This window comes from Leptodactylus fuscus, chromosome 3 (genome assembly GCF_031893055.1).
Source record: "Leptodactylus fuscus isolate aLepFus1 chromosome 3, aLepFus1.hap2, whole genome shotgun sequence".
NCBI lineage: Eukaryota > Metazoa > Chordata > Amphibia > Anura > Leptodactylidae > Leptodactylus > Leptodactylus fuscus.
Window position 1 is genome coordinate 96,892,153 of NC_134267.1, and position 20,876 is coordinate 96,913,028.

The following is a 20,876-nucleotide window of genomic DNA, read 5'->3' on the forward strand; positions in this document are numbered from 1 at the left end:
AATAGCCTTTCTAAAGGCTATTCCGACGTGTTAACTAGAAAAAAATGTGTTTTAGTGGTAGAATCCCTTTAAGGGGTAAAAATGTAAATAAACCATACAAAATTTGGTATCTCCAGAATTGTACCAAAACATAGAATACAGGTGACATGTCATTTTTGCTGCACAGTGAACGCCGTAAAAACGAATCCCGTAAAAAAAATCACACAGATGCACTTTTTCTTCAAATCCCCCCCATTTTGATTTTTTTTCCAGTTACCCAGTACATTACACAGAATAAATAATGGTGGCATCATGAAGAAAAAAATTGTCCCACAAACATTAAGACCTCATATGGCTCTGAGAGCAGAGAAATAAAAAAAAGTTATGGGGAAGGGGGGGGGGGGGGAGACGAAAATGGGGAGGGGAGACTAAAATGAAAATCAAAAAATGCTGTTGACAGGAAGGGGTTAAATGTTAGAAGGATCGTCCATTTTTGTTTGGACAACTCCTTTGTCTAGGACAGGGGTCGGCAACCCCTGGCACGCGTGCCAAGACTGGCACGCGAGGCATATTTTGCTGGCACGGCAGCCAGCCTGCAACTTTCATACACTTTGAGAGAGAGCGTACCTTCAGTGCTCTGGTAGAGCTGCTGTGTAGGACACGCCCCCTTTTCTCACTGCCCACCAATCAGAGGTGAGCCTCTCACTGCACAGGATAAGGGCTCCCTGGACCTGCTGTTACACGTGAGGAGCTCCTGCCGTCTGCAGCCCTGAATAGGAGAGGAAGCAAAGTGAAAGTAAACACAACACCAGGTACGTGTGTTACTAACTATTCTCATTAATGTCAGGCATTTGGGGTTATTACTTTAGTTTTAGTAACTCCATGTGCCTCACATTAATAGCAGTTAACCCCATCATGTCCCTCACATTAACCCCTGTGTGGCTCACATAAGGGTTACTGATGTGTGAGACATATGGGGTACTAATGAAGGACCTATATAATGAAGATATTCACTTATTACCTCCATATGTCTCACATATCAATGCCCCTTATATAAAGCACACAGGGGGTTAATGTGAGGGACATGATGGGGTTAACTGCTATTAATATGAGGCACATTGAGTTGTTAACCTGCAATGCACATGACCAGACTCTTTATCTACAACTGCGGATAAAGTACAGACCTATATATTTCAATTGACCCATATATACAGCCATTCTTTTTGTGGCTGTGTATCTGGCCCAAATTGAAGAGCTGAAAACTATTGAGCAGGTCCTATATGTGTCCTATACATACCCTATATCTGTCCTATACATCCCCTATATCTGTCTGCATTTGCAGCCCTGTCAATTCATTTTAACATATAGATCAGTGAAAACCACATGCGTGCCACTTGTATGCAGGAGGCATAAGCTGAGGCCCCACGTTGCAGAAACGCAGCATTTTTGTTGCAGATTTTGATGCGGTTTATTTCAACGAAAGCTAAAAATGGCTACAGAAGGAATGGGAAATATATAGGAAGCTTCTTATACGTTTCCTTTCTGCTCAATCCACTCCTGGCTTAGGCTCAGAAAAACACAGCAAAATATGTAACAAATAAAGCTTTGTTCCAACAACGTGGGGGCCTTAGGCTAAAGCCCCACGTTGCAGAAACAGCTTTTTTTCGTTGCAGATTTTGCTGGGTTTTTTTTTAGCTGAAGCCAGGAGTAGATTGAGCAGGAGGGAGACCTATAAGAAGCTTCCTATATATTTCCCGTTCCTTTTCTAGCCATTCTTGGTTTTGACGGAAAAAAAAACGCAGCTAAATCTGCAATAAAAAAAGCTGCATTTTTGTAATGTGGGGCCTCAGCCTTTGTGTGATTCTATTGGGTGGTGACACTGTAACTAGATGCAATTAAAGCCAAATCCAGTTCCTTTGTTGAAAGTGTGACACCCATTAATTCCTGGCTGGGGTTTTGCTGTTACTGCACCGCCAGGAACTAAAAGTGACTGAAATTAGTCTGCGTTTCACTTAGGGAGCGTTCACACTACCGTCGGTGTCCAACAGCTAGTGTCCACTGCTAGTGTCCACTGCCACAGGTATGACCTTACTCTGCTCCCAGTCACATACATTACCACTAATTGTGGGTTACGCACGTACTTACATTGCTTCTAAAGGAAAAGAACATGTGTATCCAGGCAAATAGTGGTAAGTGCATGTGGCTGGGAGCGCAGTATGACAGCACCCCTATGTTGTGGTTTGTGCTATATGACTTTAGTGTAGGTGTCGTCAGCTTTACAATTATTGCCCGGCACTCCGAGGACCTCATCTTTGATTTTTTTAATTTAAATCGGCACGCCGAACAAAAAAGGTTGCCTACCCCTGGTCTAGGATATACCGTTTTCCACAAGGAGGCCAGGGGAGGTAAGAAAAAAACACATACTCTCTTGTCCCTGGCGCTCGCTGTCTCCACTCTTGTCCGGGTTTGTTGCTCCCAAGATCTATCAGTAGCCTCAGGAAAGGACACGGATGTCACTGGTTCTCTTTGGCCCTAATGGTCACTTGAGGCAAAGACTTCCGCTGGAAAAAGTGCCAGAGTGCCACTGGACTAGACAGCGTGCTATTTTTTTTTGTTTTTTAATTTTTTTTTATCTTCCCTAGCCTTTTTCCACAAAATCTTACCTCCCAACTGCCCTGATTGTCGCGGGACACTCATGAATCTGGTGTCCTGTCCCGCAGCCCTGGTTGGCGGGAGGAATGTCCCAGTTTCAACTCATCGGCATTCAGAGGACGCCGCTGAGTTGAACACATAAGCGAGTAAAAAGCAGGAGCTGTCACAGCTCAGCTCCTGCCTTACCACTGCGCTCCGGCTTCTGCATGTGTAGGCATGATGTGATGACGTTATATCTGGCCTACAACTATGTGAGTGGAGTGAGAGCAGAGAGAGCTGCGGGGGAGTGTTGGAGGGTGAATATAAGTGTTTGTGTTAAACATTGAGGGGAACATAATGGGGACCCATGAAACTGGGGGCAGATGAAGGGGGGGGGGAGAATGGCATGACATTGGGGCAGATGAAGGGGAGAACAGTATGACACTGGGGCAGATGAAGGAGGGAAAGAACGGCATGAAAATGTGGTCAGACATGGGGGGACATGAAACTGGGGGCAGAGATGGGGGGACATGAAACTGTGGTCAGAAATGGGCGGACATGAAACTGGGGGCAGAGATGGGGGCGAAATATAATTTGCAGGCGACTGTAGTAGGATTATACTGTGTGGGGACACATGAAAAATGAATGAGAATGGGCAGAGTCAACATAAGTGGGCGGGGCTAAGTTTGCCACGTGCCGCATATTTTGTCCCTCTTTGGGCTAGTTCACACGGGGACATGGAGGAGGAGTTTGACAGTGGAATGCACGTCATAATCCTCCTCCATACATTGTTGGGGTTAGTTCACACGTAAATAACGTGTGGCTTATTTTGGTACCGGAAAAAAAAGCTTCCTAATTAGGAAGCTTTTTTTTGGACCTTGCCAAGCTCTTTTTGGAGTTTTTTTTTTTGTTGTAAAAACAGCTTTAAAAAAGCCAGGCTGTTTTCCCTCCTGTAAAGTGAATGGGCTGAAAAAACGCGTCGCGTCTGCGCGTTTTTTTTGCAAAAAAAAGTCGCTTTTTAAAAAAAACCAAAAACGTGCAGTTTATGCCTCCCATTCACTTCTATTGCTTTCTTCAGGCGGAAAACACTTGAAGAAAGGTCATGTCGCTTCTTATTCTCTGCTAGCAGAAAAAAAAAAAAAAGCTAGCAGTCTACATAGATCACTATTGTAAAGGGGCAGAATTTGAAGCGAAATCCGCTGTCAAAATCAGCCTCTTTGCCCCAGTGTGAACTAGCATGTCTATGTAGACTAACTTTTTTTTTTTTTTCTGCTATCAGATTTTTCTGCTAGCAGAGAAAAAGAAGCGACATGACCTTTCTTCAAGCGTTTTCTGTCTGAAGAAAGCAATAGAAGTGAATGGGAGGCGAAAATTGTGCGTTTTTTTCTGCACACTTTTTTTGAAAAAAATAAGCGACTTTTTTTTCTTTTGCAAAAAAACGCGCAGATGCGACACGGTTTTCTCAGCTCATTCACTTTACTGGAGGGGAAAACAGCCTGGCTTTTTTTTTTTAAGCTGTTTTTACAAAAAATGCTTCCTAATTAGTAAGATTTTTTTCCCGGTGCCAAAATAAGCCATATCTTGGACAACTCCTTTAGTGACAAGTTAAAATAGAGAGAACGAGAAACCAGCAAGTAATGTAAGAAGATGCAACCTCCAGAGCCAGAGTTACTAGGGCTTCCAATACCTGCCGGTATATCAGTCCCGCAGTCTCGCTGTATGCCGCCCCCTGTATCGTTCCCTGAGCTACACACAGGCCTGAGGTAGTAGACAAGCTGCCGCACTGCAATAAAGCATTCAGCTGCTTCGCGCTTCGAGGTTTGACCCTGTAGCTACACCGTAGTTGTTTACCATGTGGACATCGGGCCGAGCTGTACTCTACTGCTATGTAAACATTGCTCTTCGTACCGCTTGGCGTCGGGGCTGCAGTGACGTCATCAGAGGGTTCACACTCCACTACAGAGTGACTTTTCGGGTTCCTCCTTTCATGGAATGTGCCCATTTATCTGCCCTGCCCCTGCCAGCTGAACAAGGCTCGGAGAGGGTAGGAGAAGCTGAGGTGACAGCAAGGCGAGCACAAGCAGGTGCGAGTACTGCTGCCCGCCATGTAATATATAGTGTGTATTCTGTCACATGACCTCTTACAGTAATACCACCGTGTATTGCTCTGTACTAAGTGATATATAGATGTAAAGCAATAAAGCCATAATAAACCTGAGTAAGTCTTATAAGCTAACTAACTTATCGAGGTGTGTTATTATTGATGGTATTAAAGGGGTTGTCCAAGCTAAAATTTTATTTTTTAATTAGACTACGGGAGGTTAAAGTTCAGTAGTTGCATATTGACAGAAGTCCTCCCCGCACACACGTGGCCACTGAAGCCAAACAGCGGCATAAGGAGGGGACACGGGACGTCACAGCCGGCAAGGAATTCCACTGCAAGAAGACAGCTGAGCCGCAGGACCACACTGCAATAGACCACATTTCGCAGGGAGGACACAGGGGACAGGTGAGAATGTTTTGTTTTTTTTTTATTTATTTTTTTTATCTTCCACCGGCCTAATTAAAAAATATTGTAGCCTGAACAACCTCTTTAAAGACGGAAAGACGTTTCACAGCCAAACTTGCTGTGTAGCTGTAAGGACTGTGAACAGCAGCATTATGGACAACAAGAACACAGCCTGTGCTTACTTAAAGAGGACCTTTCATGCCCCTAGCACATGCGGTTTTATATACTGCTAGAAAGCCTACAGCGTGCTGGGAGAAGAGCTATTGATGCCGTTACTGATGGCTCTTCACTGTCACAAGTGCGTTCCTGACAGTCTAACTAGGCCGTGAGGAATGCGCCTCCTGACAGTACTGTTCATAGCGCTGTACTGTCAGAGGGGGCATTCCTTACCACCCAGCCAAGAGGTGGGTGGGCGGTAAGGAATGTCCCCTCACAGTATAGCGCTACACACAGTACTGTCAGGAGGGGCGTTCCCAGCTAGACTGTCACTAACGCCCTTCTGACAGTGAAGAGCCATCAGTAACGGCATCGATAGCTCTTCACCAGGGGCACATAATGAGAAAGCCCATAGTGCGTTGAATTCAGCACACTGTAGGCTTTCTAGCTGTGTATAAAATCGCAGGTGGCTGAGGACCTGAAAGGTCCTCTTTAAGTAAGCACAGTCTGTGTCTTGCTGTCAAAAAAGCTACTGTTCAGTCTCTACAGCTACACAGCGATTTTGGCTGTGACATGTCGCACAGTCTGTGTTGCAGACAAATTGTGACTTGCAAGTTGTCATGACTGTGATATGTAGTGGCAAGAAATTTGTCACATTTTGATTTCTTGTATCCATTGTGTTGCCTGAGTGGAAACAGTGTGCCTGCCGCTACTTTTTTTTTTTTTTATTTAACCCCTTCCCAAGGATGGCATTTTTTGATTTTCGTTTTTGACTCCCCTCCTTCTAAACCCCATAACTTTTTTATTTCTCTGCTCCCAGAGTCATATGAGGTCTTAATTTTTGCGGGACAATTTTTTCTTCATGATGCCACCATTAATTATTCTATATAATGTACTGGGAAGCAGGAAAAAAATTCAGAATGGGGTGGATTTGAAGAAAAAATGCATTTCTGCGACTTTCTTACAGGCTTTGGTTTTACGGCGTTCACTGTGCAGCCAAAATGACATGTCCCCTATATTCTGTGTTTCGGTACGGTTCCAGGGATACCAAATTTATATGGTTTTATTTACATTTTGACCCCTAAAAAAAATTCCAAAACGGTGTTAAAAATTTTTTTTTCTAAAAGTCGCCATATTCCGACGGCCGTAACTTTTTTATACATAGGTGTACGGGGATGCATAGGGCGTCTTTTTTGCGGGGCCGGGTGTACTTTTTAGTTCTACCATTTTCGGGAAATGTTATTGCTTTGATCACTTTTTATTCAAATTTTTATCAGAATTAAAACAGTGAAAAAACGGCGGTTTGGCACTTTTGACTATTTTTCCTGCTACGGCGTTTACCGAACAGGAAAAATATTTTTATAGATTTGTAGAGCGGGCGATTTCGGACGCGGGGATACCTAACATGTATATGTTTCACAGTTTTTAACTACTTTTATATTTGTTCTAGGGAAAGGGGGGTGATTTGAACTTTTAATACTTTTTATATTTTTTTATATTTTTTTTTACTTTTTTTTTTATTTTTTATTTTTTGCATTTATTAGACCCCCTAGGGGTGTTGAACCCCAGGGGGTCTGATCACTAATGCAATGCATTACAATGCTAATGCATTGCAATGCATTGCAAAAAATCATCATCTCTTTTGCAGGCTGTATACACCAGCCTGCAAAACAGAGAATTTGCAGACCGGCTGGGAGCCTTTAACAAGGCTCCCGGCTGTCATGGCAACGTGACATCGGCCCTGGAGCATGCTCCAGGAGCTGGCGATCCCTGCCAAAATGGCAGCGCCCATGCGCCGCTGGGAAAATGGCGCCTCCGGCGCCTTTGACAGCAGCGCCGGAGGGGTTAATGCCTCCGATCGGTCCGGGGACCGATCGGAGGCATTAGAGCCGGTTGTCTACTGCTTAAAGCAGTAGACACCCGGCGGCTATGGCGGCCGCCCGGCTCCCGGGCGGTCGCCATAGTTACAGACCCGACACGCGCCGTACTATTACGGCGCATGTCGGGAAGGGGTTAAAAAATATTAATTAGTTTGTACAGTACGGCCCACTGAAGTGCCAGTCAGGGGTCCACCCTCAGTTTCGAGAGCAGAGACGTAACTTGATGTTCCTGGGCCTCCATTAAAAATCTGTAATAGGGCCTCTACCTATCTCGTACCATTTAAAATATATATATATATATATATATATATATATATATATATATATAAATAATAATTTTTTTTTTCTCTTGTGGCAGAGGGACCTTTGGTCCATAGCCCTGTAGTAACTGCTACCAGGGCATCCACTATAGCTATAACCCTGCTCCCAGGTCTGTTGAAGAATAAAGGGAAGAGATTGCGTAACATGATGCTCATTTAGCGAGTTTTCAGCCCACATCAGCCAATGATAAGAACAGGTATAGGGAGTATGACCTTATCTTTTGTGACAACTGCTCAGCAAATGTCATCACCTGAAATTATTGTCCTGCCAATGTAACACACAGATGTGCCTAGTTTTCTGGAGGGAGAGCCATTTGTAGCAGCACCCTATTACCCTGCACCCTCTTTTATGATCATCTTCCATAACATGCTGTTAGAAAATGGGTTACGCTAGGTTCACACTAGCGCCCGGAGTCTGTTCTCAGCTTTCCATCTTCTCCATGCAGAAGACGGAAAGCTGTCAGACCGGGTTCGGCCGTGAGCACAAAACCGGACACAGAGTCCTGCATGTCCGACTCTGTGTCTGATTTTAAAAAAATGGTTTCGCGGCAGAGAGCATAAAACGCTCACCGGTGCTCACGGCCGGACATCTTTCAAACCCATTCAAATGAATGGGTTTGAAAGAGTCCTGCAGGTTTCCCTCTCCTGATCAGTTTTGTGCAGGAAACGGAAACCTGCATGAACGGAGACTGGGCGCAGATGTGAACAAGCCCTTACTAAGCCAGTCAACCCCTTTCAGTATCTCCAATACACTAAAGCTATAGTGGACACTTCTTAGCATAGGGATCTTCCCCGAGGAACTCATCTAGTTGTTTTAGGTTACATGGAAATAAATCTGAAGGCTTCTTTCACACAATAGTATTTTCATTGGTCTTTTGCATCAGTATAGGTAAGCTATAAACACACAGCTAGTGGGGTGAAAACCAGGCGAGAACTCATCAAGAGTCTTCCGGATTACATAAACTAATGTCAACTCTCTGGACAACTCTTTTATCAAAACTAACAGTTCATCAGTAGTTGCCTTTGATGAAAGTATATCTGTCTCATAAGGCAGAGCTCAATTGTAGAACATTTTTGCCGTAGATTTGCTCTGAATTGTGAATATTGTAAAGAATGAAATTAACTGCAAAAATATGATGCAGTTGTTTGTTTCCTCAGAAAATGAAGAAATGCAGAGAAATCAGCAAAAGAGAAAAAGGAAAATCAAGCAAAAGAAAACAACTTCCCATAAAAAAAAGCCAGACCAAGTCAATATTTTGCTAACAGAGCTGCCTTTTGCAAATGCCGACATTAGCCCCGTGATTGAAAGTAAGTGTGTTGTGTAATGTTGAACAAATAAATAATATACTCTAGCAGGGAATATAGACATCATAGAGGGAAAGGGTCTCTCATATATTCATATCAATCAGATCCCAGCGTCTATATCTGACATGTAGCCTAAAAGTAACATGAATAAACCCTTAGCATTTAAAATATTTGCATTAGTTATTTGGCAAAACCAAACCTATGGGTACACACGTGGATAGATTTGTTGGTATCCTTTCAAATAAACTAATGAAGCTGGCCTTGAACAAAATGATGGTGCCCCTAAAAAATATTGAAAGTAGTTTGACCGTAGGGACATGTTAAACTAAGGTGTGTCCTGTAATAAGCATCAACCAGCATCTTGACACTTGTCTTCTGTGTACAACACTCAACCTGGACCAAAGAAAGAGAGACCAACATGTGAAAGGTAAAGAATATAAGACCATCTCCAAAGAGCTTGAGGTTCCTGTTACTACATAGTATTCAAAGGTGTACGGGACTGTAGCCAACTTCCCTGGACATGGCTACAAGAGGAAAATTGATGACAAATTGAAAAGATGGATAATACAAATGGTAACCAAAGAGTTCAGAACAACTTCCAAAGAATTTAGAGGTAAACTCCTATGCCAAGGTATATCAGTGGCAGGTCTGTCCCGGTCTTTGCCAAAGTTGTCTTAATGGAAGACAACCGAGGAGGAAACCACTGTTGAAAGTAATGATAAAAAAATCGAGATTAAAATTTGCCAAAGTAGTTATTGACAAGCCACAAAGCCTCTGGGAGGATGTTTTTTGAACAGATGAGAGACAACTTGAGCTTTTTGGCAAGTCACTTTAGCTCTCTGAAAAGACATGCCTGAATTTTTGCATTTTTAGTGGCGGTAGATTTCCCTCCTTTTTCATCTCAGAATTTGTTTTTGAGCCTTAACAATACACTTTAAGAAATGATTTTGGATATAATATATTAATTTCTTCTTATCACAGAAACGCAAAATAAAAAAGTGAAAAAGAAAAGGAAGCCGCAGCAGCTAGAAACTGGTGAAGATGGTGATAAAAGAAAAAAGCAAAAGAGGGTCAATTACTTTGTATCCATGCCCATTTTAAATGTAAAGGTAATTTTACTTCATTGCATTTGCAATATGATTAGAGATGAGTGAGTACTATTCCAATCGGCAGTTTCGAATAGCACGCACCCATAGGAATGAATGGAATCTCCATTCATTCCTATGGGTGCGTGCTATTCGAAACTGCCAATTTTTATACTACTTTTGAACCTTCCATTAAACATACATCAAATGATAGGCTCAGACATATACCCCTTTATAGGCATACTACTGCATATGTCACCCATAGACAGCAATTTTCAAAAACAAAAGCTTTTTTCTATGCAATTAAAATGGGGATGCTGACTTATATCAGTTATGAATTTTTTCTTTTAAGTTACAATCTTTTCATATGACTTTTTAACCTTGGATTAGACATGTACGTCAGGAACACTTCTGACGGAAGGTTCAGATATATGCCCTATATAACCATACAGTGCCATAGGTCAACCATAGACCACAGTGTTAAAAAAACAAACAAACAACCCCCTCCCCCCCAAAAAAAAAACAAAACGAGAAACATTCTGCTGCGTTTTCCTTCACTGTTAAACAAAAAAAAAAAAAAAAAAGTAAAAATGGGCATGCGTGTGATGTGAATGGGGACTAATGTTCCAGGAGTTTTTCTGGTGCATATACTACATGTATCCAAATAATGATGTGAAACTTGCATCTTTAGCTGCAATGGTTATCAGCTGTATATTACAGAGGCTGGAATCAGAGAGAATTCCAGTGCCATCTGTTTAACCCCATAGATGCCATGTGACTGCGACATTTGAGTGGTTATACAAAGGTATGGGACTCTTTCTGTCACATCAGAGGCAGCGCCGAAAAGGATGTCTGTCAGTGTTTTACTCACAGGAATAATAAGCTGAATTAGGTAGAATTTTATAGTATTTTATATGAGCAATCAAACAACTGTATAATAAAGTCCTTTGAGCAACTGTATAATAAAGTCCTTTAACAAACCACTGAAAGTCTGCTGTGGCTTCTTAGGCACCACAGAGAAACTGGAAATAAGCCTGTAGTTCTCACCACCATTATGTTACAGGGGATTGATGAAAGGTTAAATTCGATTGTCATAATATACTTCCTTCTCTCTTTATGTGCTCTTATTTTTTAGACATTCCAAATCTTGTAATGAAAGGTTCAAGGCTATGGTGCCCTTCAGTGCATCTATTCGAGCTATGAAAATATCTACACTACTCTTAAATTTATGGATTGTTCTTAAAGGGGTGTATGGGCAAAAAATGTAATATTTTGAAAAAGGCCTGGGGAGGAAGAAAAAAAAATCACTCCACTCCTTTTCCAGGTGCCTCCCAGCAAAGTCCAGTCCTGCCAGTCCATTGTTGTCTTCTGGCAGAAGTCCCTGCCGCTTGTGACTGCTGAGATCATTCAATGGCTTCAGCACAGGATACGTGAGGTCACTACTTGTGACGTCCCTGCGTCAGTTCCTGATGCTGCTGATTGACCTCAGTGGTCACGGGACCGCTGAGGCCAATCAGCAGATTCAGTAGAAGGTATCCAGGACGTCACAGCCTGCAAGGAGTTTCACTCCTAGAAGACACCGGAGCAGCAAGCCTGGACCGTGCTGGGAAGACTCTGAAGCATCGGACCCGAGTGAGTATGATATATAGATATAGAGATAACCGGACAACCTCTTTAATTCAGATTCATGTACCACTAGGTTTACTTTGCAGTTGTTTTGTTGTATTTATTTCACAGAAACATTCTTTTCTCCAAATGAACAGATTCTTGATGACATCCAGACTGTTCAGAATTCCGTGTTACAAAAAGATGAGAGACTCTCCGGGGCCATGATTCCACAGGGGTCATTCCATCTCACACTCTTTGTGATGCATTTAGCCAGCGAAGAAGATGTTACTCTGTAAGTATGTTAGTAGAGTCCAAGGTTGAACGTGGCAGGTTGTATTGAGAGTAGTTATTGTTGGCAACATTGCATGGATTACTAAGCATAGCAGCCTCTAAATCATCCTTGACTTCAGATGACTTCTTGAGATTTCACAAAAGCACCTATTTGTAATGAGAAGGAGTATGGTATCTGCATAAGGCCTCTAGAAACATCAGGTAGTGGGACTAAAGTATAGTGAGAATAGTAGAAACTGGTCACATTTAGCTCCTTAACTCTTTCACGCATAATTACATTAATTTCCGTCATTATGCGTGAATGGGGTGTATGGAGACAGCTCAGGAGCTGAGCTCTGTCCATACACGGCAAATCCCAGCTGTATAATACTGCCAGAACCTGCAGCTAACAGCTGCGATTGGTTCCTACACCAATCGCAGATGTTAACACTTTAGATGACACGGTCAAACGCGACCACGGTGACTAAAGATCGATAAACGCCCTCCAGATCGTCATCAGAGGGCAGCGATTGGTTGCTGTGACAACTGGGAGTTTATTGAAGGCTCCCAGGCTTGTTATTATATCCCTTCTATTACACACTGTCAGAGGCAGTTTGTAATAGAAGGCAATTAATTTTGCTATTCACTGCAATATATTAGTATTGTAGTGAATAGTATGAATTATCAGACACCCTAGAGTTCAAGGTTCCTAGAGGGTCTAAAAATAAAATAAACATTTTTAAGAGTATAAATAAAACCCCCCACAAAAAATGTAAGTTCAAATCACCCCCTTTCTCTAGATCAGATATAAAAATAAATAAACAATACACAACATAATCACATTAGGTATCCTTGCACTCCAATATGTCAGAACTATTAAAATATAAAAATATCCCAACAGTGAACGTGTATCTGGGGGAAAAAATTACAATGGCCAAATGGCGATTTACTGCCCAAAGCCTGCCCTAGACCAGGGGGCCACAGGCTTTGATGTCCGATCCACCCCAGCAGTTTCCCATGTTGAGGCAGATTTATCATACATTTTCGCCAGTTTCTGACATAAGATTTATGATAAAAGTTGCAAGTTTTGGTACATGGGTGATTTTTGTGGCAAAATTTGCAATGTTGTGCACCCCGGCACTTTTCTGAAAAAGGAGCGTGGGAGAAGATGTACCCCCTTGGCTGGTAAGTTTATTATTTATGTCAGAAACTGACATAGATTTGAGATTCAGCTGCATGGATGGCAGGAGATGTGCCTAATTTAATAGGGGCATGAGACAAAGACCAATGTAGGAAACACCACTCTTGATAAATCTCTCCCGTGATTTTAAAGGGTTTTTTTGTGAACGTAACCATATTTAAACTTGTAAAAATATGAAAAGAAAAAAAAAAATCTTTCCTATCTATCTATCTTATAAAAGTGAATTTCTTTCTGTCTGTCTGTCTGTTCTCTATGCGCGACCAAACGACTGGACCGATCTTCACCAAATTTGACACACAGATACTTCAGGTGTCCAGTAAGGTTTAAGACAAGAACCCAACTCACTCGGATGTACCATTCCGGAGATACATCTTTCCCAAAACCCTGACCCCCCATTAGCCAAAACAAACCTGCAAGTCTTTCACTCATATTCCAACTGCCATACACACGGTCACTCCACATGTACAATCCAACACTGATATCCAAGCTGAGATACATGCATCAGAGGATTAGATACACAAGTCAGCACACAATATCAAATGTTAGAGGATTAGATATGCGCATCTGCACACAGTTCCACAAGGCGAAGGATTAGATACGCGCATCTGCACACACGCTGTACCAGTACAGTACCACACGCTGGAGGATTAGATACATAGGTCAGCACACAGTATCACACACCAGAGGATTAGATACGCACATTTGCACAAAGTAACACATGCCAAAATATTAGATACACGCGTCTGCACACATTTCCACATGCCAGAGGATTAGATACATGCGTCTGCACAAAGTACCACACGCTGGAGGAATAGATACACAGGTCAGCACACAGTATCACACGCCAGAGTATTAGATACTCGCGTCTGCACAAAGTACCACACGCTGAAAGATTAGATATATGCATCTGCACACAGTTTCACATGTAAAACAAACATGGAAGGGGAAATCAAAACATGATAACCAAATGCTAATTCCCAAGCTGCAGGTCCTCAGTAAAGGGTGGGCCCCAAAACTAACAATGAAGGAACAACAAAAACCAAAGAAAAAGATGACTGGGGCACCAGAATATAATCAAAGTACAAAACTTTATTAAACAACAATATTTAAAAAATATACAAGGGAGGAAAAAGTGCTATCAGACTGGAGAGCTGATGATGTAGGCATATGAAAGTATACATGGGTAAACGTATAAAAAAAATTGATAAAACAAGTGAAGCGACAGTTTACCCATAGAAAGAAATAATCACAACTGAACCAAATAGTTGTGATGTGTATGATGTCAATGGACAATTATAAGCAATTGCCGGTGTATCTGCTATAGAGTACTAGAAAAAGGAACCAGTGTATCCACTAAAACCTGATGCAACAGAATATATGAAAGTATGGAAATCTGTGATATCAATGGACATATGGTGTATAAATAAAACCAGACTAAAAGGTAAATACAGAGCTGTTGCAAACATGTGAGGGTTAAAACATAGCAGGTAATTATGCCAAACAAAAAACGGCTCACCAGGATCCCCTACGCGCGTTTCGGCTAGCCTTCTTCCGGGGGGTGGTTCCACATGCCAGAGGATTAGATATGTGCGTCTGCACAAAGAACCACATGCTAGAGGGTTAGATACACAAGTCAGCACATAGTATCACACATCAGAGGATTAGATATGCGCATCTTCACACAGTACCACATGCTGGCCAGAGGATTAGATACGCGCTTCTGCACACAGTACCACAATTCGGAGGATTAGATGCGTACGTCTTCACGCAATACCACATGCCAGAGGATTAGATACGCACCACTGCAGACAATACCACACGCCGGAGGATTGGATACGCGCCACTGCACACAATACCACACGCCGGAGGATTAGATATGCGCCACTGCACACAGTACCACATGCCAGAGGATTAGATACGGATGTTAGCACACAGTACCACATGTGGGAGGATTAGATACGCGCTTCTGTACACAGTACCACACGCTGGAGGATTATATACACAAGTCAGCACACAGTAACACATGCTAGAAGATTAGATACGTGCGTCTGCACGCAGTTCCATGTGCCAGAGGATTAGATACACGCGTCTGCACACAGTTATACATGCCAGAGGATTAGATTGCGCATCTGCACAAAGTACCACACGCCCGAGGATTAAATACACAAGTCAGCACACAGTATCACACGCCAGAGGATTAGATACACACGTCTTCACACAGTACCACACGCCGGCCGGAGGATTAGATAAGTACGTCTGCACACAGTACCACACGCTGGAGGATTAGATACGCACGTCTTCACACAGTACCACAAGCCAGAGGATTAGATACGCACCAGTGCACACAATACCACATGCAGGAGGATTAGATACGCACATCTGCACACAGTTCCACACGCCACAGGATTAGCTATGCACAACTGCACACAATACCACATGCCGGAGGATTTGATATGCGCCAATGCACACAGTTACACACGCCACAGGATTAGATACGCCCAACTACACACAGTTCCACATGTCGGAGGATTAGATACGTGCATTTATGCACAGGTTAACATGCCACAGGATTAGATATGCACGTCTTTACATAATATCACGTACTGCAGGATTAGATACATAGCTCTGTACACAGTTCCACATGCCGCAGGATTAGATACATCCGTCTGCGCACAGTTCCACACGCCGGAGGATTAGATACGCATGTCTTTACACAATACCACACAATGGAGGATTAGATACGTGCCCCTGCAAACAATACCACAGGCGGAGAATTAGATACGCTCTACTGCATGGGGAGGGTTAGATACACGTGCCTGCACACAGTACTACATGCCAGATGATTAGATACGCATGTCAGCACACAGTACCACACACCGGAGGATTAGATACGTGCATCTATACAGTTACACATGCCAAAGGATTAGATACGTACGTCTGTACACACTTCCACACGCCGGAGGATTAGATACGTACGTCTTTACACAATACCACACGATGGAGGGTCCTCCTGCTTGTTTGGAAATATTTTTTTCTATTAATTTTTAGTGGTCACAATCTTTTGTTAGTGGTCAACAGATGCTAGCAGAAAAGGAACCAATAGAAGTCAATGTGAGGCTTTTTTTTCAGCGCTGAAATTCCACACCAAATTCCTCACCATTTTCCTCCATGTGAATGGACCCTTAGATGTTGAGGATACTACCTGCTGGCAAGGGGGGGGGGGGAGACAATATGAGGAACTGATACCTCCCCTAAAGCCCTGAATGGATACAGTGTCATCGGGCTGTTGCGCAACATTCTCACCTTCCTCCAAATGACTGATCAGTACATTAAGACCTAATAGGTCCTAATCAGTCATTTTCGAGATGGCAATAAACCCCAAAGGGCCTACAAAACAAAAATCCCCTTCTTTCTGCTGCCTTCTCATTTTTGATGTACCGCGATCAGACTTTTTTAAATTTAACTTTCTAATGGCCTTAAACAAATCAATTTCAAAATCCACCATATTAAATGTATTCACCAATCCAAAATTCAAACCCTTGAAAAATAGGGAAACAGAATTATATATGCTGTTAGATTCACAAAATAAACTTTAGTGGGGGTCAGGTGGTATTGTGACCAATGCTAAGACACTTGCTTCCTCTTTTGGCCCTTATCACCGCTGAAGCCTCTCCCAGTCACTCCAAATCTGATTCCTAAAGGGGTCCACTCCTGCTCAAGTTGTGCTTTCCCTTTTCTCTGATGATCTGGTCTCCCGAACGAGTCATCTGAAACACCTGATTCAGATTCAGTGGCGAAATAATCTGAGACACGTGTCGTCCTTTTTTTTTGTTGTTGCTGTTCCAGTCTATCACATGGCCTGAAACAAAATCATGCTGATCTCTAAGGAAAGTCTCTTTTTAAGAAGATAAATATTTTTTTTCTCCAATTTCTTAAAGAAATTTTGGCATTGCATCTCTGACCAATGTTTGCCTAGCTCACTTTAGCTTTGCATAGTTCAGTTATTTTATGCTCATATTCATGTTTGTTTCATCTTAACACTAAACGCATCAATTCCAATGAACACTGCAGTCGAAATGTATTCCACTCTTCCATAAATCCTGAATTATCCTGATATTGTGATGCCTCCTTGTATACTTATAGGCCCCTTGGAAATCTGTTTTTAATATCATATGATTTCAACAAATTAATAGTACAAAAAAGCTGTATCTCACAGTCTGCCAGGTGTGCTAACTTTTTCGATAGTGCGTTAATGCTAAGAACCTGCAAGGTGTCTTTGGGGTTGCACTACAAAAAAGGTTCCAGCATTTTCTCTGCTTGTGTATTAAGCTTGCTCACTCATTGTGGATAATACATCCATACTAATATTTGTATTCACCTCCATAACATAAACTCCACAAAGCAATCAAGAGTGTGCTCACGCCAATGCAGTAAAGTTCACATGAATATAGTAAAGAAAAGAAATGGCGGGCACTACTTTCACATCTCCATACCTGAATTAGTAGGTACTTATCTGGAATGTTGTATCTCCTTCAGCTGCGCACGGGGCATGCTAAATACAGCACCAAGATGTCCAAAGAATGAGAAGACTGCACTCTTCTCTGAAAGCTTTATTATGAGTGAATAAAAACAGGCATAAACTTGTACCAGAGCAAAGAGCAATAGGCCGTTTCACAATCCCTGTGCTTTTACAGGCTGATGATGTTGATGTCGGGGTGCCTCCCTTGCTCAGTCACCTAAGCACCCACCAATCTTCTTAGCGCTATTTCAGGGGTAGAAGGTGCATATATATTAGTTCTAGTAATCAGAGGACACCAATTAAAACCATATAACCGTATAAAAAGCAGTAGCATAGCACAAATACATATTGGATGACTTTATGATTAAATTCTAAAAATATAAATATATATATATATAATATTATAAATTTGTGTATTTAAATATGAATATATTATTTATATTTATGCAGAATGTTGATTCTCAGGGATTTGTCAAGTTGCCAGCATAGGTCACTAAGTTGTTTGTTTTTTTTTTCACTTTATAGTGAATTAGGTCCATTTCATTAACAAAGTGATATTTACCCTCCTCTGGATCAGTCTGGGTTTATAAGTATAAAATGTGAACTTAATGGATATTTTTTTTTTCAGCCCACTAACTATGCATAACACACAGTTACAAAGCAAACCCCTTTAAAAATACCTTCACAGCTGTATTCACCTATTAATATTGAATGAATGTTTTCTATTTAATGTTGGCTCTTTATTGACTTTTACAGAGCTACCAGTGCACTGTTGGAAAGCAAAAAGCCTATTGAAGAAATTCTTCAGGGAAATGTTTTAGTTCTGTCATTTTGTGGTATCTCTCACTTTAAGCATCAAGTTGCATATGTAGATGTGACGAATGATGCCTCCACATCTACTCTCAAACAAATAGCAGGTGAGATCTTTTTTTCTTGCAGGTGTAAAACTTCCAAAATTGCTTTGTTTCTTGAATTAAAGGAATATTAAACCAGCCCCAGGGAACTATATTACTTTTACGAAGTAATATGGTTACATCAATTTCTTGAAAACGATTTTTGCGTTGTCAGTAAAGGCGGCATTATACTATGCGGGAGCCAGAAAATGGCTTATCCGTGGGGACCTGAAAGGCCCGGAAAATGAAGAGTAGTCCACCTCAATTCTTCTTAGTTTTCTAACTTCTGAACTTTCTCTTTCCTGACATTCTGAGAATTATAACCCCATCAGCCTCAGATCCTCAGAACCCACTAAGGGTCATTGTACACAGAGTTTTTTGGTGCTGATTTTGACGCTGAATCAGCCTCAAAATCAGCCTCCAAAAAAGCCTACCAATAGAGCTCTATTGGGAAGTTTTTTTGGAGGCTGATTTTGAGGCGGATTCAGCTTCAAAATCAGCACCAAAAAACTTTGTGTGCACTGACCCCTACAGTTGTAGTTTAGTCTTGCCTATCTCTGTACCATTACGCTGCAGTGATAGTGCCTGCTCTAATGGCTGACACAACATTCTCAGCCATTTAACCCCTCAGATGCCATAGTCCATACATACTCTGGCACCTCTGAGTAATAGATTTAAAGAGGACCTTTCATCAGATTGGGTACAGGCAGTTCCATATACTGCTGGAAATTCAGTGCACTATCGGCTTTCTCGATCTGTGCCCCGGGTAAAGCGCTATCAGTCCCGGTACCGTAGCGCTTTACAGTCAGAAGGGCGTTTCTGACAGTCTGTCAGGAATGTCCTTCTCCACAGCAGCGCCTATCGCGCTGCACAGTGTGAGCGGGGAGGAACGCCCCCTCCCCTCCTGATAATACTCGTCTATGGATGAGCTTTGTGAGCAGAGGGAGGGGGCGTTCCTCCGCGCTCACACTCTACTGCGCGATAGGTGCTGCTCTGGAGAAGGATGTACCTGACTGACTGTCAGAAACGCCCTTCTGACTGTAAAGCGGTACGGGACCGATAGCGCTTTACCCCGGGCACAGATTGTCAGCTTTCCAGCAGTATATAGAACTGCCTGTACCCAATCTGATGAAAGGTCCTCTTTTAAGACATTCAAGCAACAAATACTGTGAAAACCAAAATTTTGCCTTGACTATATATATTACAGGAAATGTGAGGCTACAAATGTACAATCAGGAAATTAAATTGATAATGTACATCATAATAGTTTACATCAGTAAACAGTAAACATGAAATTGAATAGATCTTCTGATCATGAATAACATTTCATGTACTCCATGTCAATGTTGGACTTTGGGCTTTGTGCCTGCATGATAACATTGACAGTCCGCCATACACAGACTGAATTTATCATGGCAAAACTCAACTTGGAGAAGTCCAATCATGAGTCTTACAAATCAATCACGACACTGGCAACAACTCTTGTAACCATTTTGCTATTTTACCTGTTTATGTAAAACTATATGAACTTTTTGGAGTACCAAGCGAATTTCTTTATTTTTGTATGACTGTTTTACTTGTTACACAAACCAAGAGAAAACCCACACAAAATCATATAAAAATAATAAATGTATTGATATGCAATAAAAACATACAAAACAAAACGCAAATACATGACAAAAAGGGAGGGCATGGAGAGTCTTATAAGGTACCATTAAACACTCTAGGATGTGGTGAACAGGGTAAACATGTCAATATACATAACCGTAGTACCCATATGCAGTAGTACCGTAAAGAATCAAAGCTGCATCAGTGACCATGAAAATGACCATGGTCTCCACACCTCGGGCAGAGGTTTGGAGACCAGGGTAGGTCACTCACCTCGGGCAGCGGTGTGGAGACCAGGGTAGGTCATTCATCTTGTGTGTAGTGTCAGGGTCTGGGGTTGCTTGGTGGGGTGGCATAGATACACAAGTCCAGTTTCTTTTAGTCCAAAACAAAGGTAGAGTTTATTTTCACTCAAAAAGGTAGTGCAGCAACAAAAGGAAACAATACAAAAATAAATACTTTCCCGGTTAGGCTCTAACTAAACATAGAATAGGTTACCTCACCTAGAATAACAGAAATCCAAAAGCCAGTAGAATCACTCAGGACACAGCTTCAAAAATATGACCTCTCTGTCAGCTCTCCAGCCAAGCTCTGCCAAAGTGTTGCTGCTGGAGCAACTTCTTAAGCCTCCTTGACGAGGAGACTCTCTGCAACTGAGTTGCTGTCGGATCATCTCCAAAGTGTGGACTGGAGGGGGGTGGAATGACAGGTCCCACTACCAAGCCTACCTGTCATTCCGAAAAATCCAGCCCAGTACTGAGCATTTACCAAAATGCTCAGCAGACGAAAGTTGTCTGCTATGAACAAACATTCCTGGAGTTTTCTCATGTCACCCACCTGAGTAGTCTCGGTGAGATGTACACCCCTTCCATTTCCTGACCAGCCATCGGCTTACAGTAGTTAATTGTGCAT

The 20,876-nt window shown here is 42.1% G+C and overlaps 1 protein-coding gene across 3 annotated transcripts in view; it reads left to right on the forward strand.

Moving 5' to 3' along the window:
* The first annotated feature begins 4,459 nt into the window (after positions 1-4,459).
* AKAP7 (A-kinase anchoring protein 7) overlaps positions 4,460-20,876 on the forward strand; it is a 120,645-nt gene continuing 104,228 nt past the window's right edge. For 2 of the 3 annotated variants that reach the window (XM_075268071.1, XM_075268072.1), the window contains exons 1-5: positions 4,460-4,694; positions 8,634-8,783; positions 9,762-9,889; positions 11,629-11,765; positions 18,220-18,380. In XM_075268071.1, the coding sequence (XP_075124172.1) occupies positions 4,463-4,694; positions 8,634-8,783; positions 9,762-9,889; positions 11,629-11,765; positions 18,220-18,380 (808 nt within the window). In that variant the 5' untranslated portion in view covers positions 4,460-4,462. Of the gene's footprint in view, positions 4,695-4,995; positions 5,120-8,633; positions 8,784-9,761; positions 9,890-11,628; positions 11,766-18,219; positions 18,381-20,876 lie in introns of those variants that run through there. The other variant, XM_075268073.1, reaches the window with a different exon arrangement.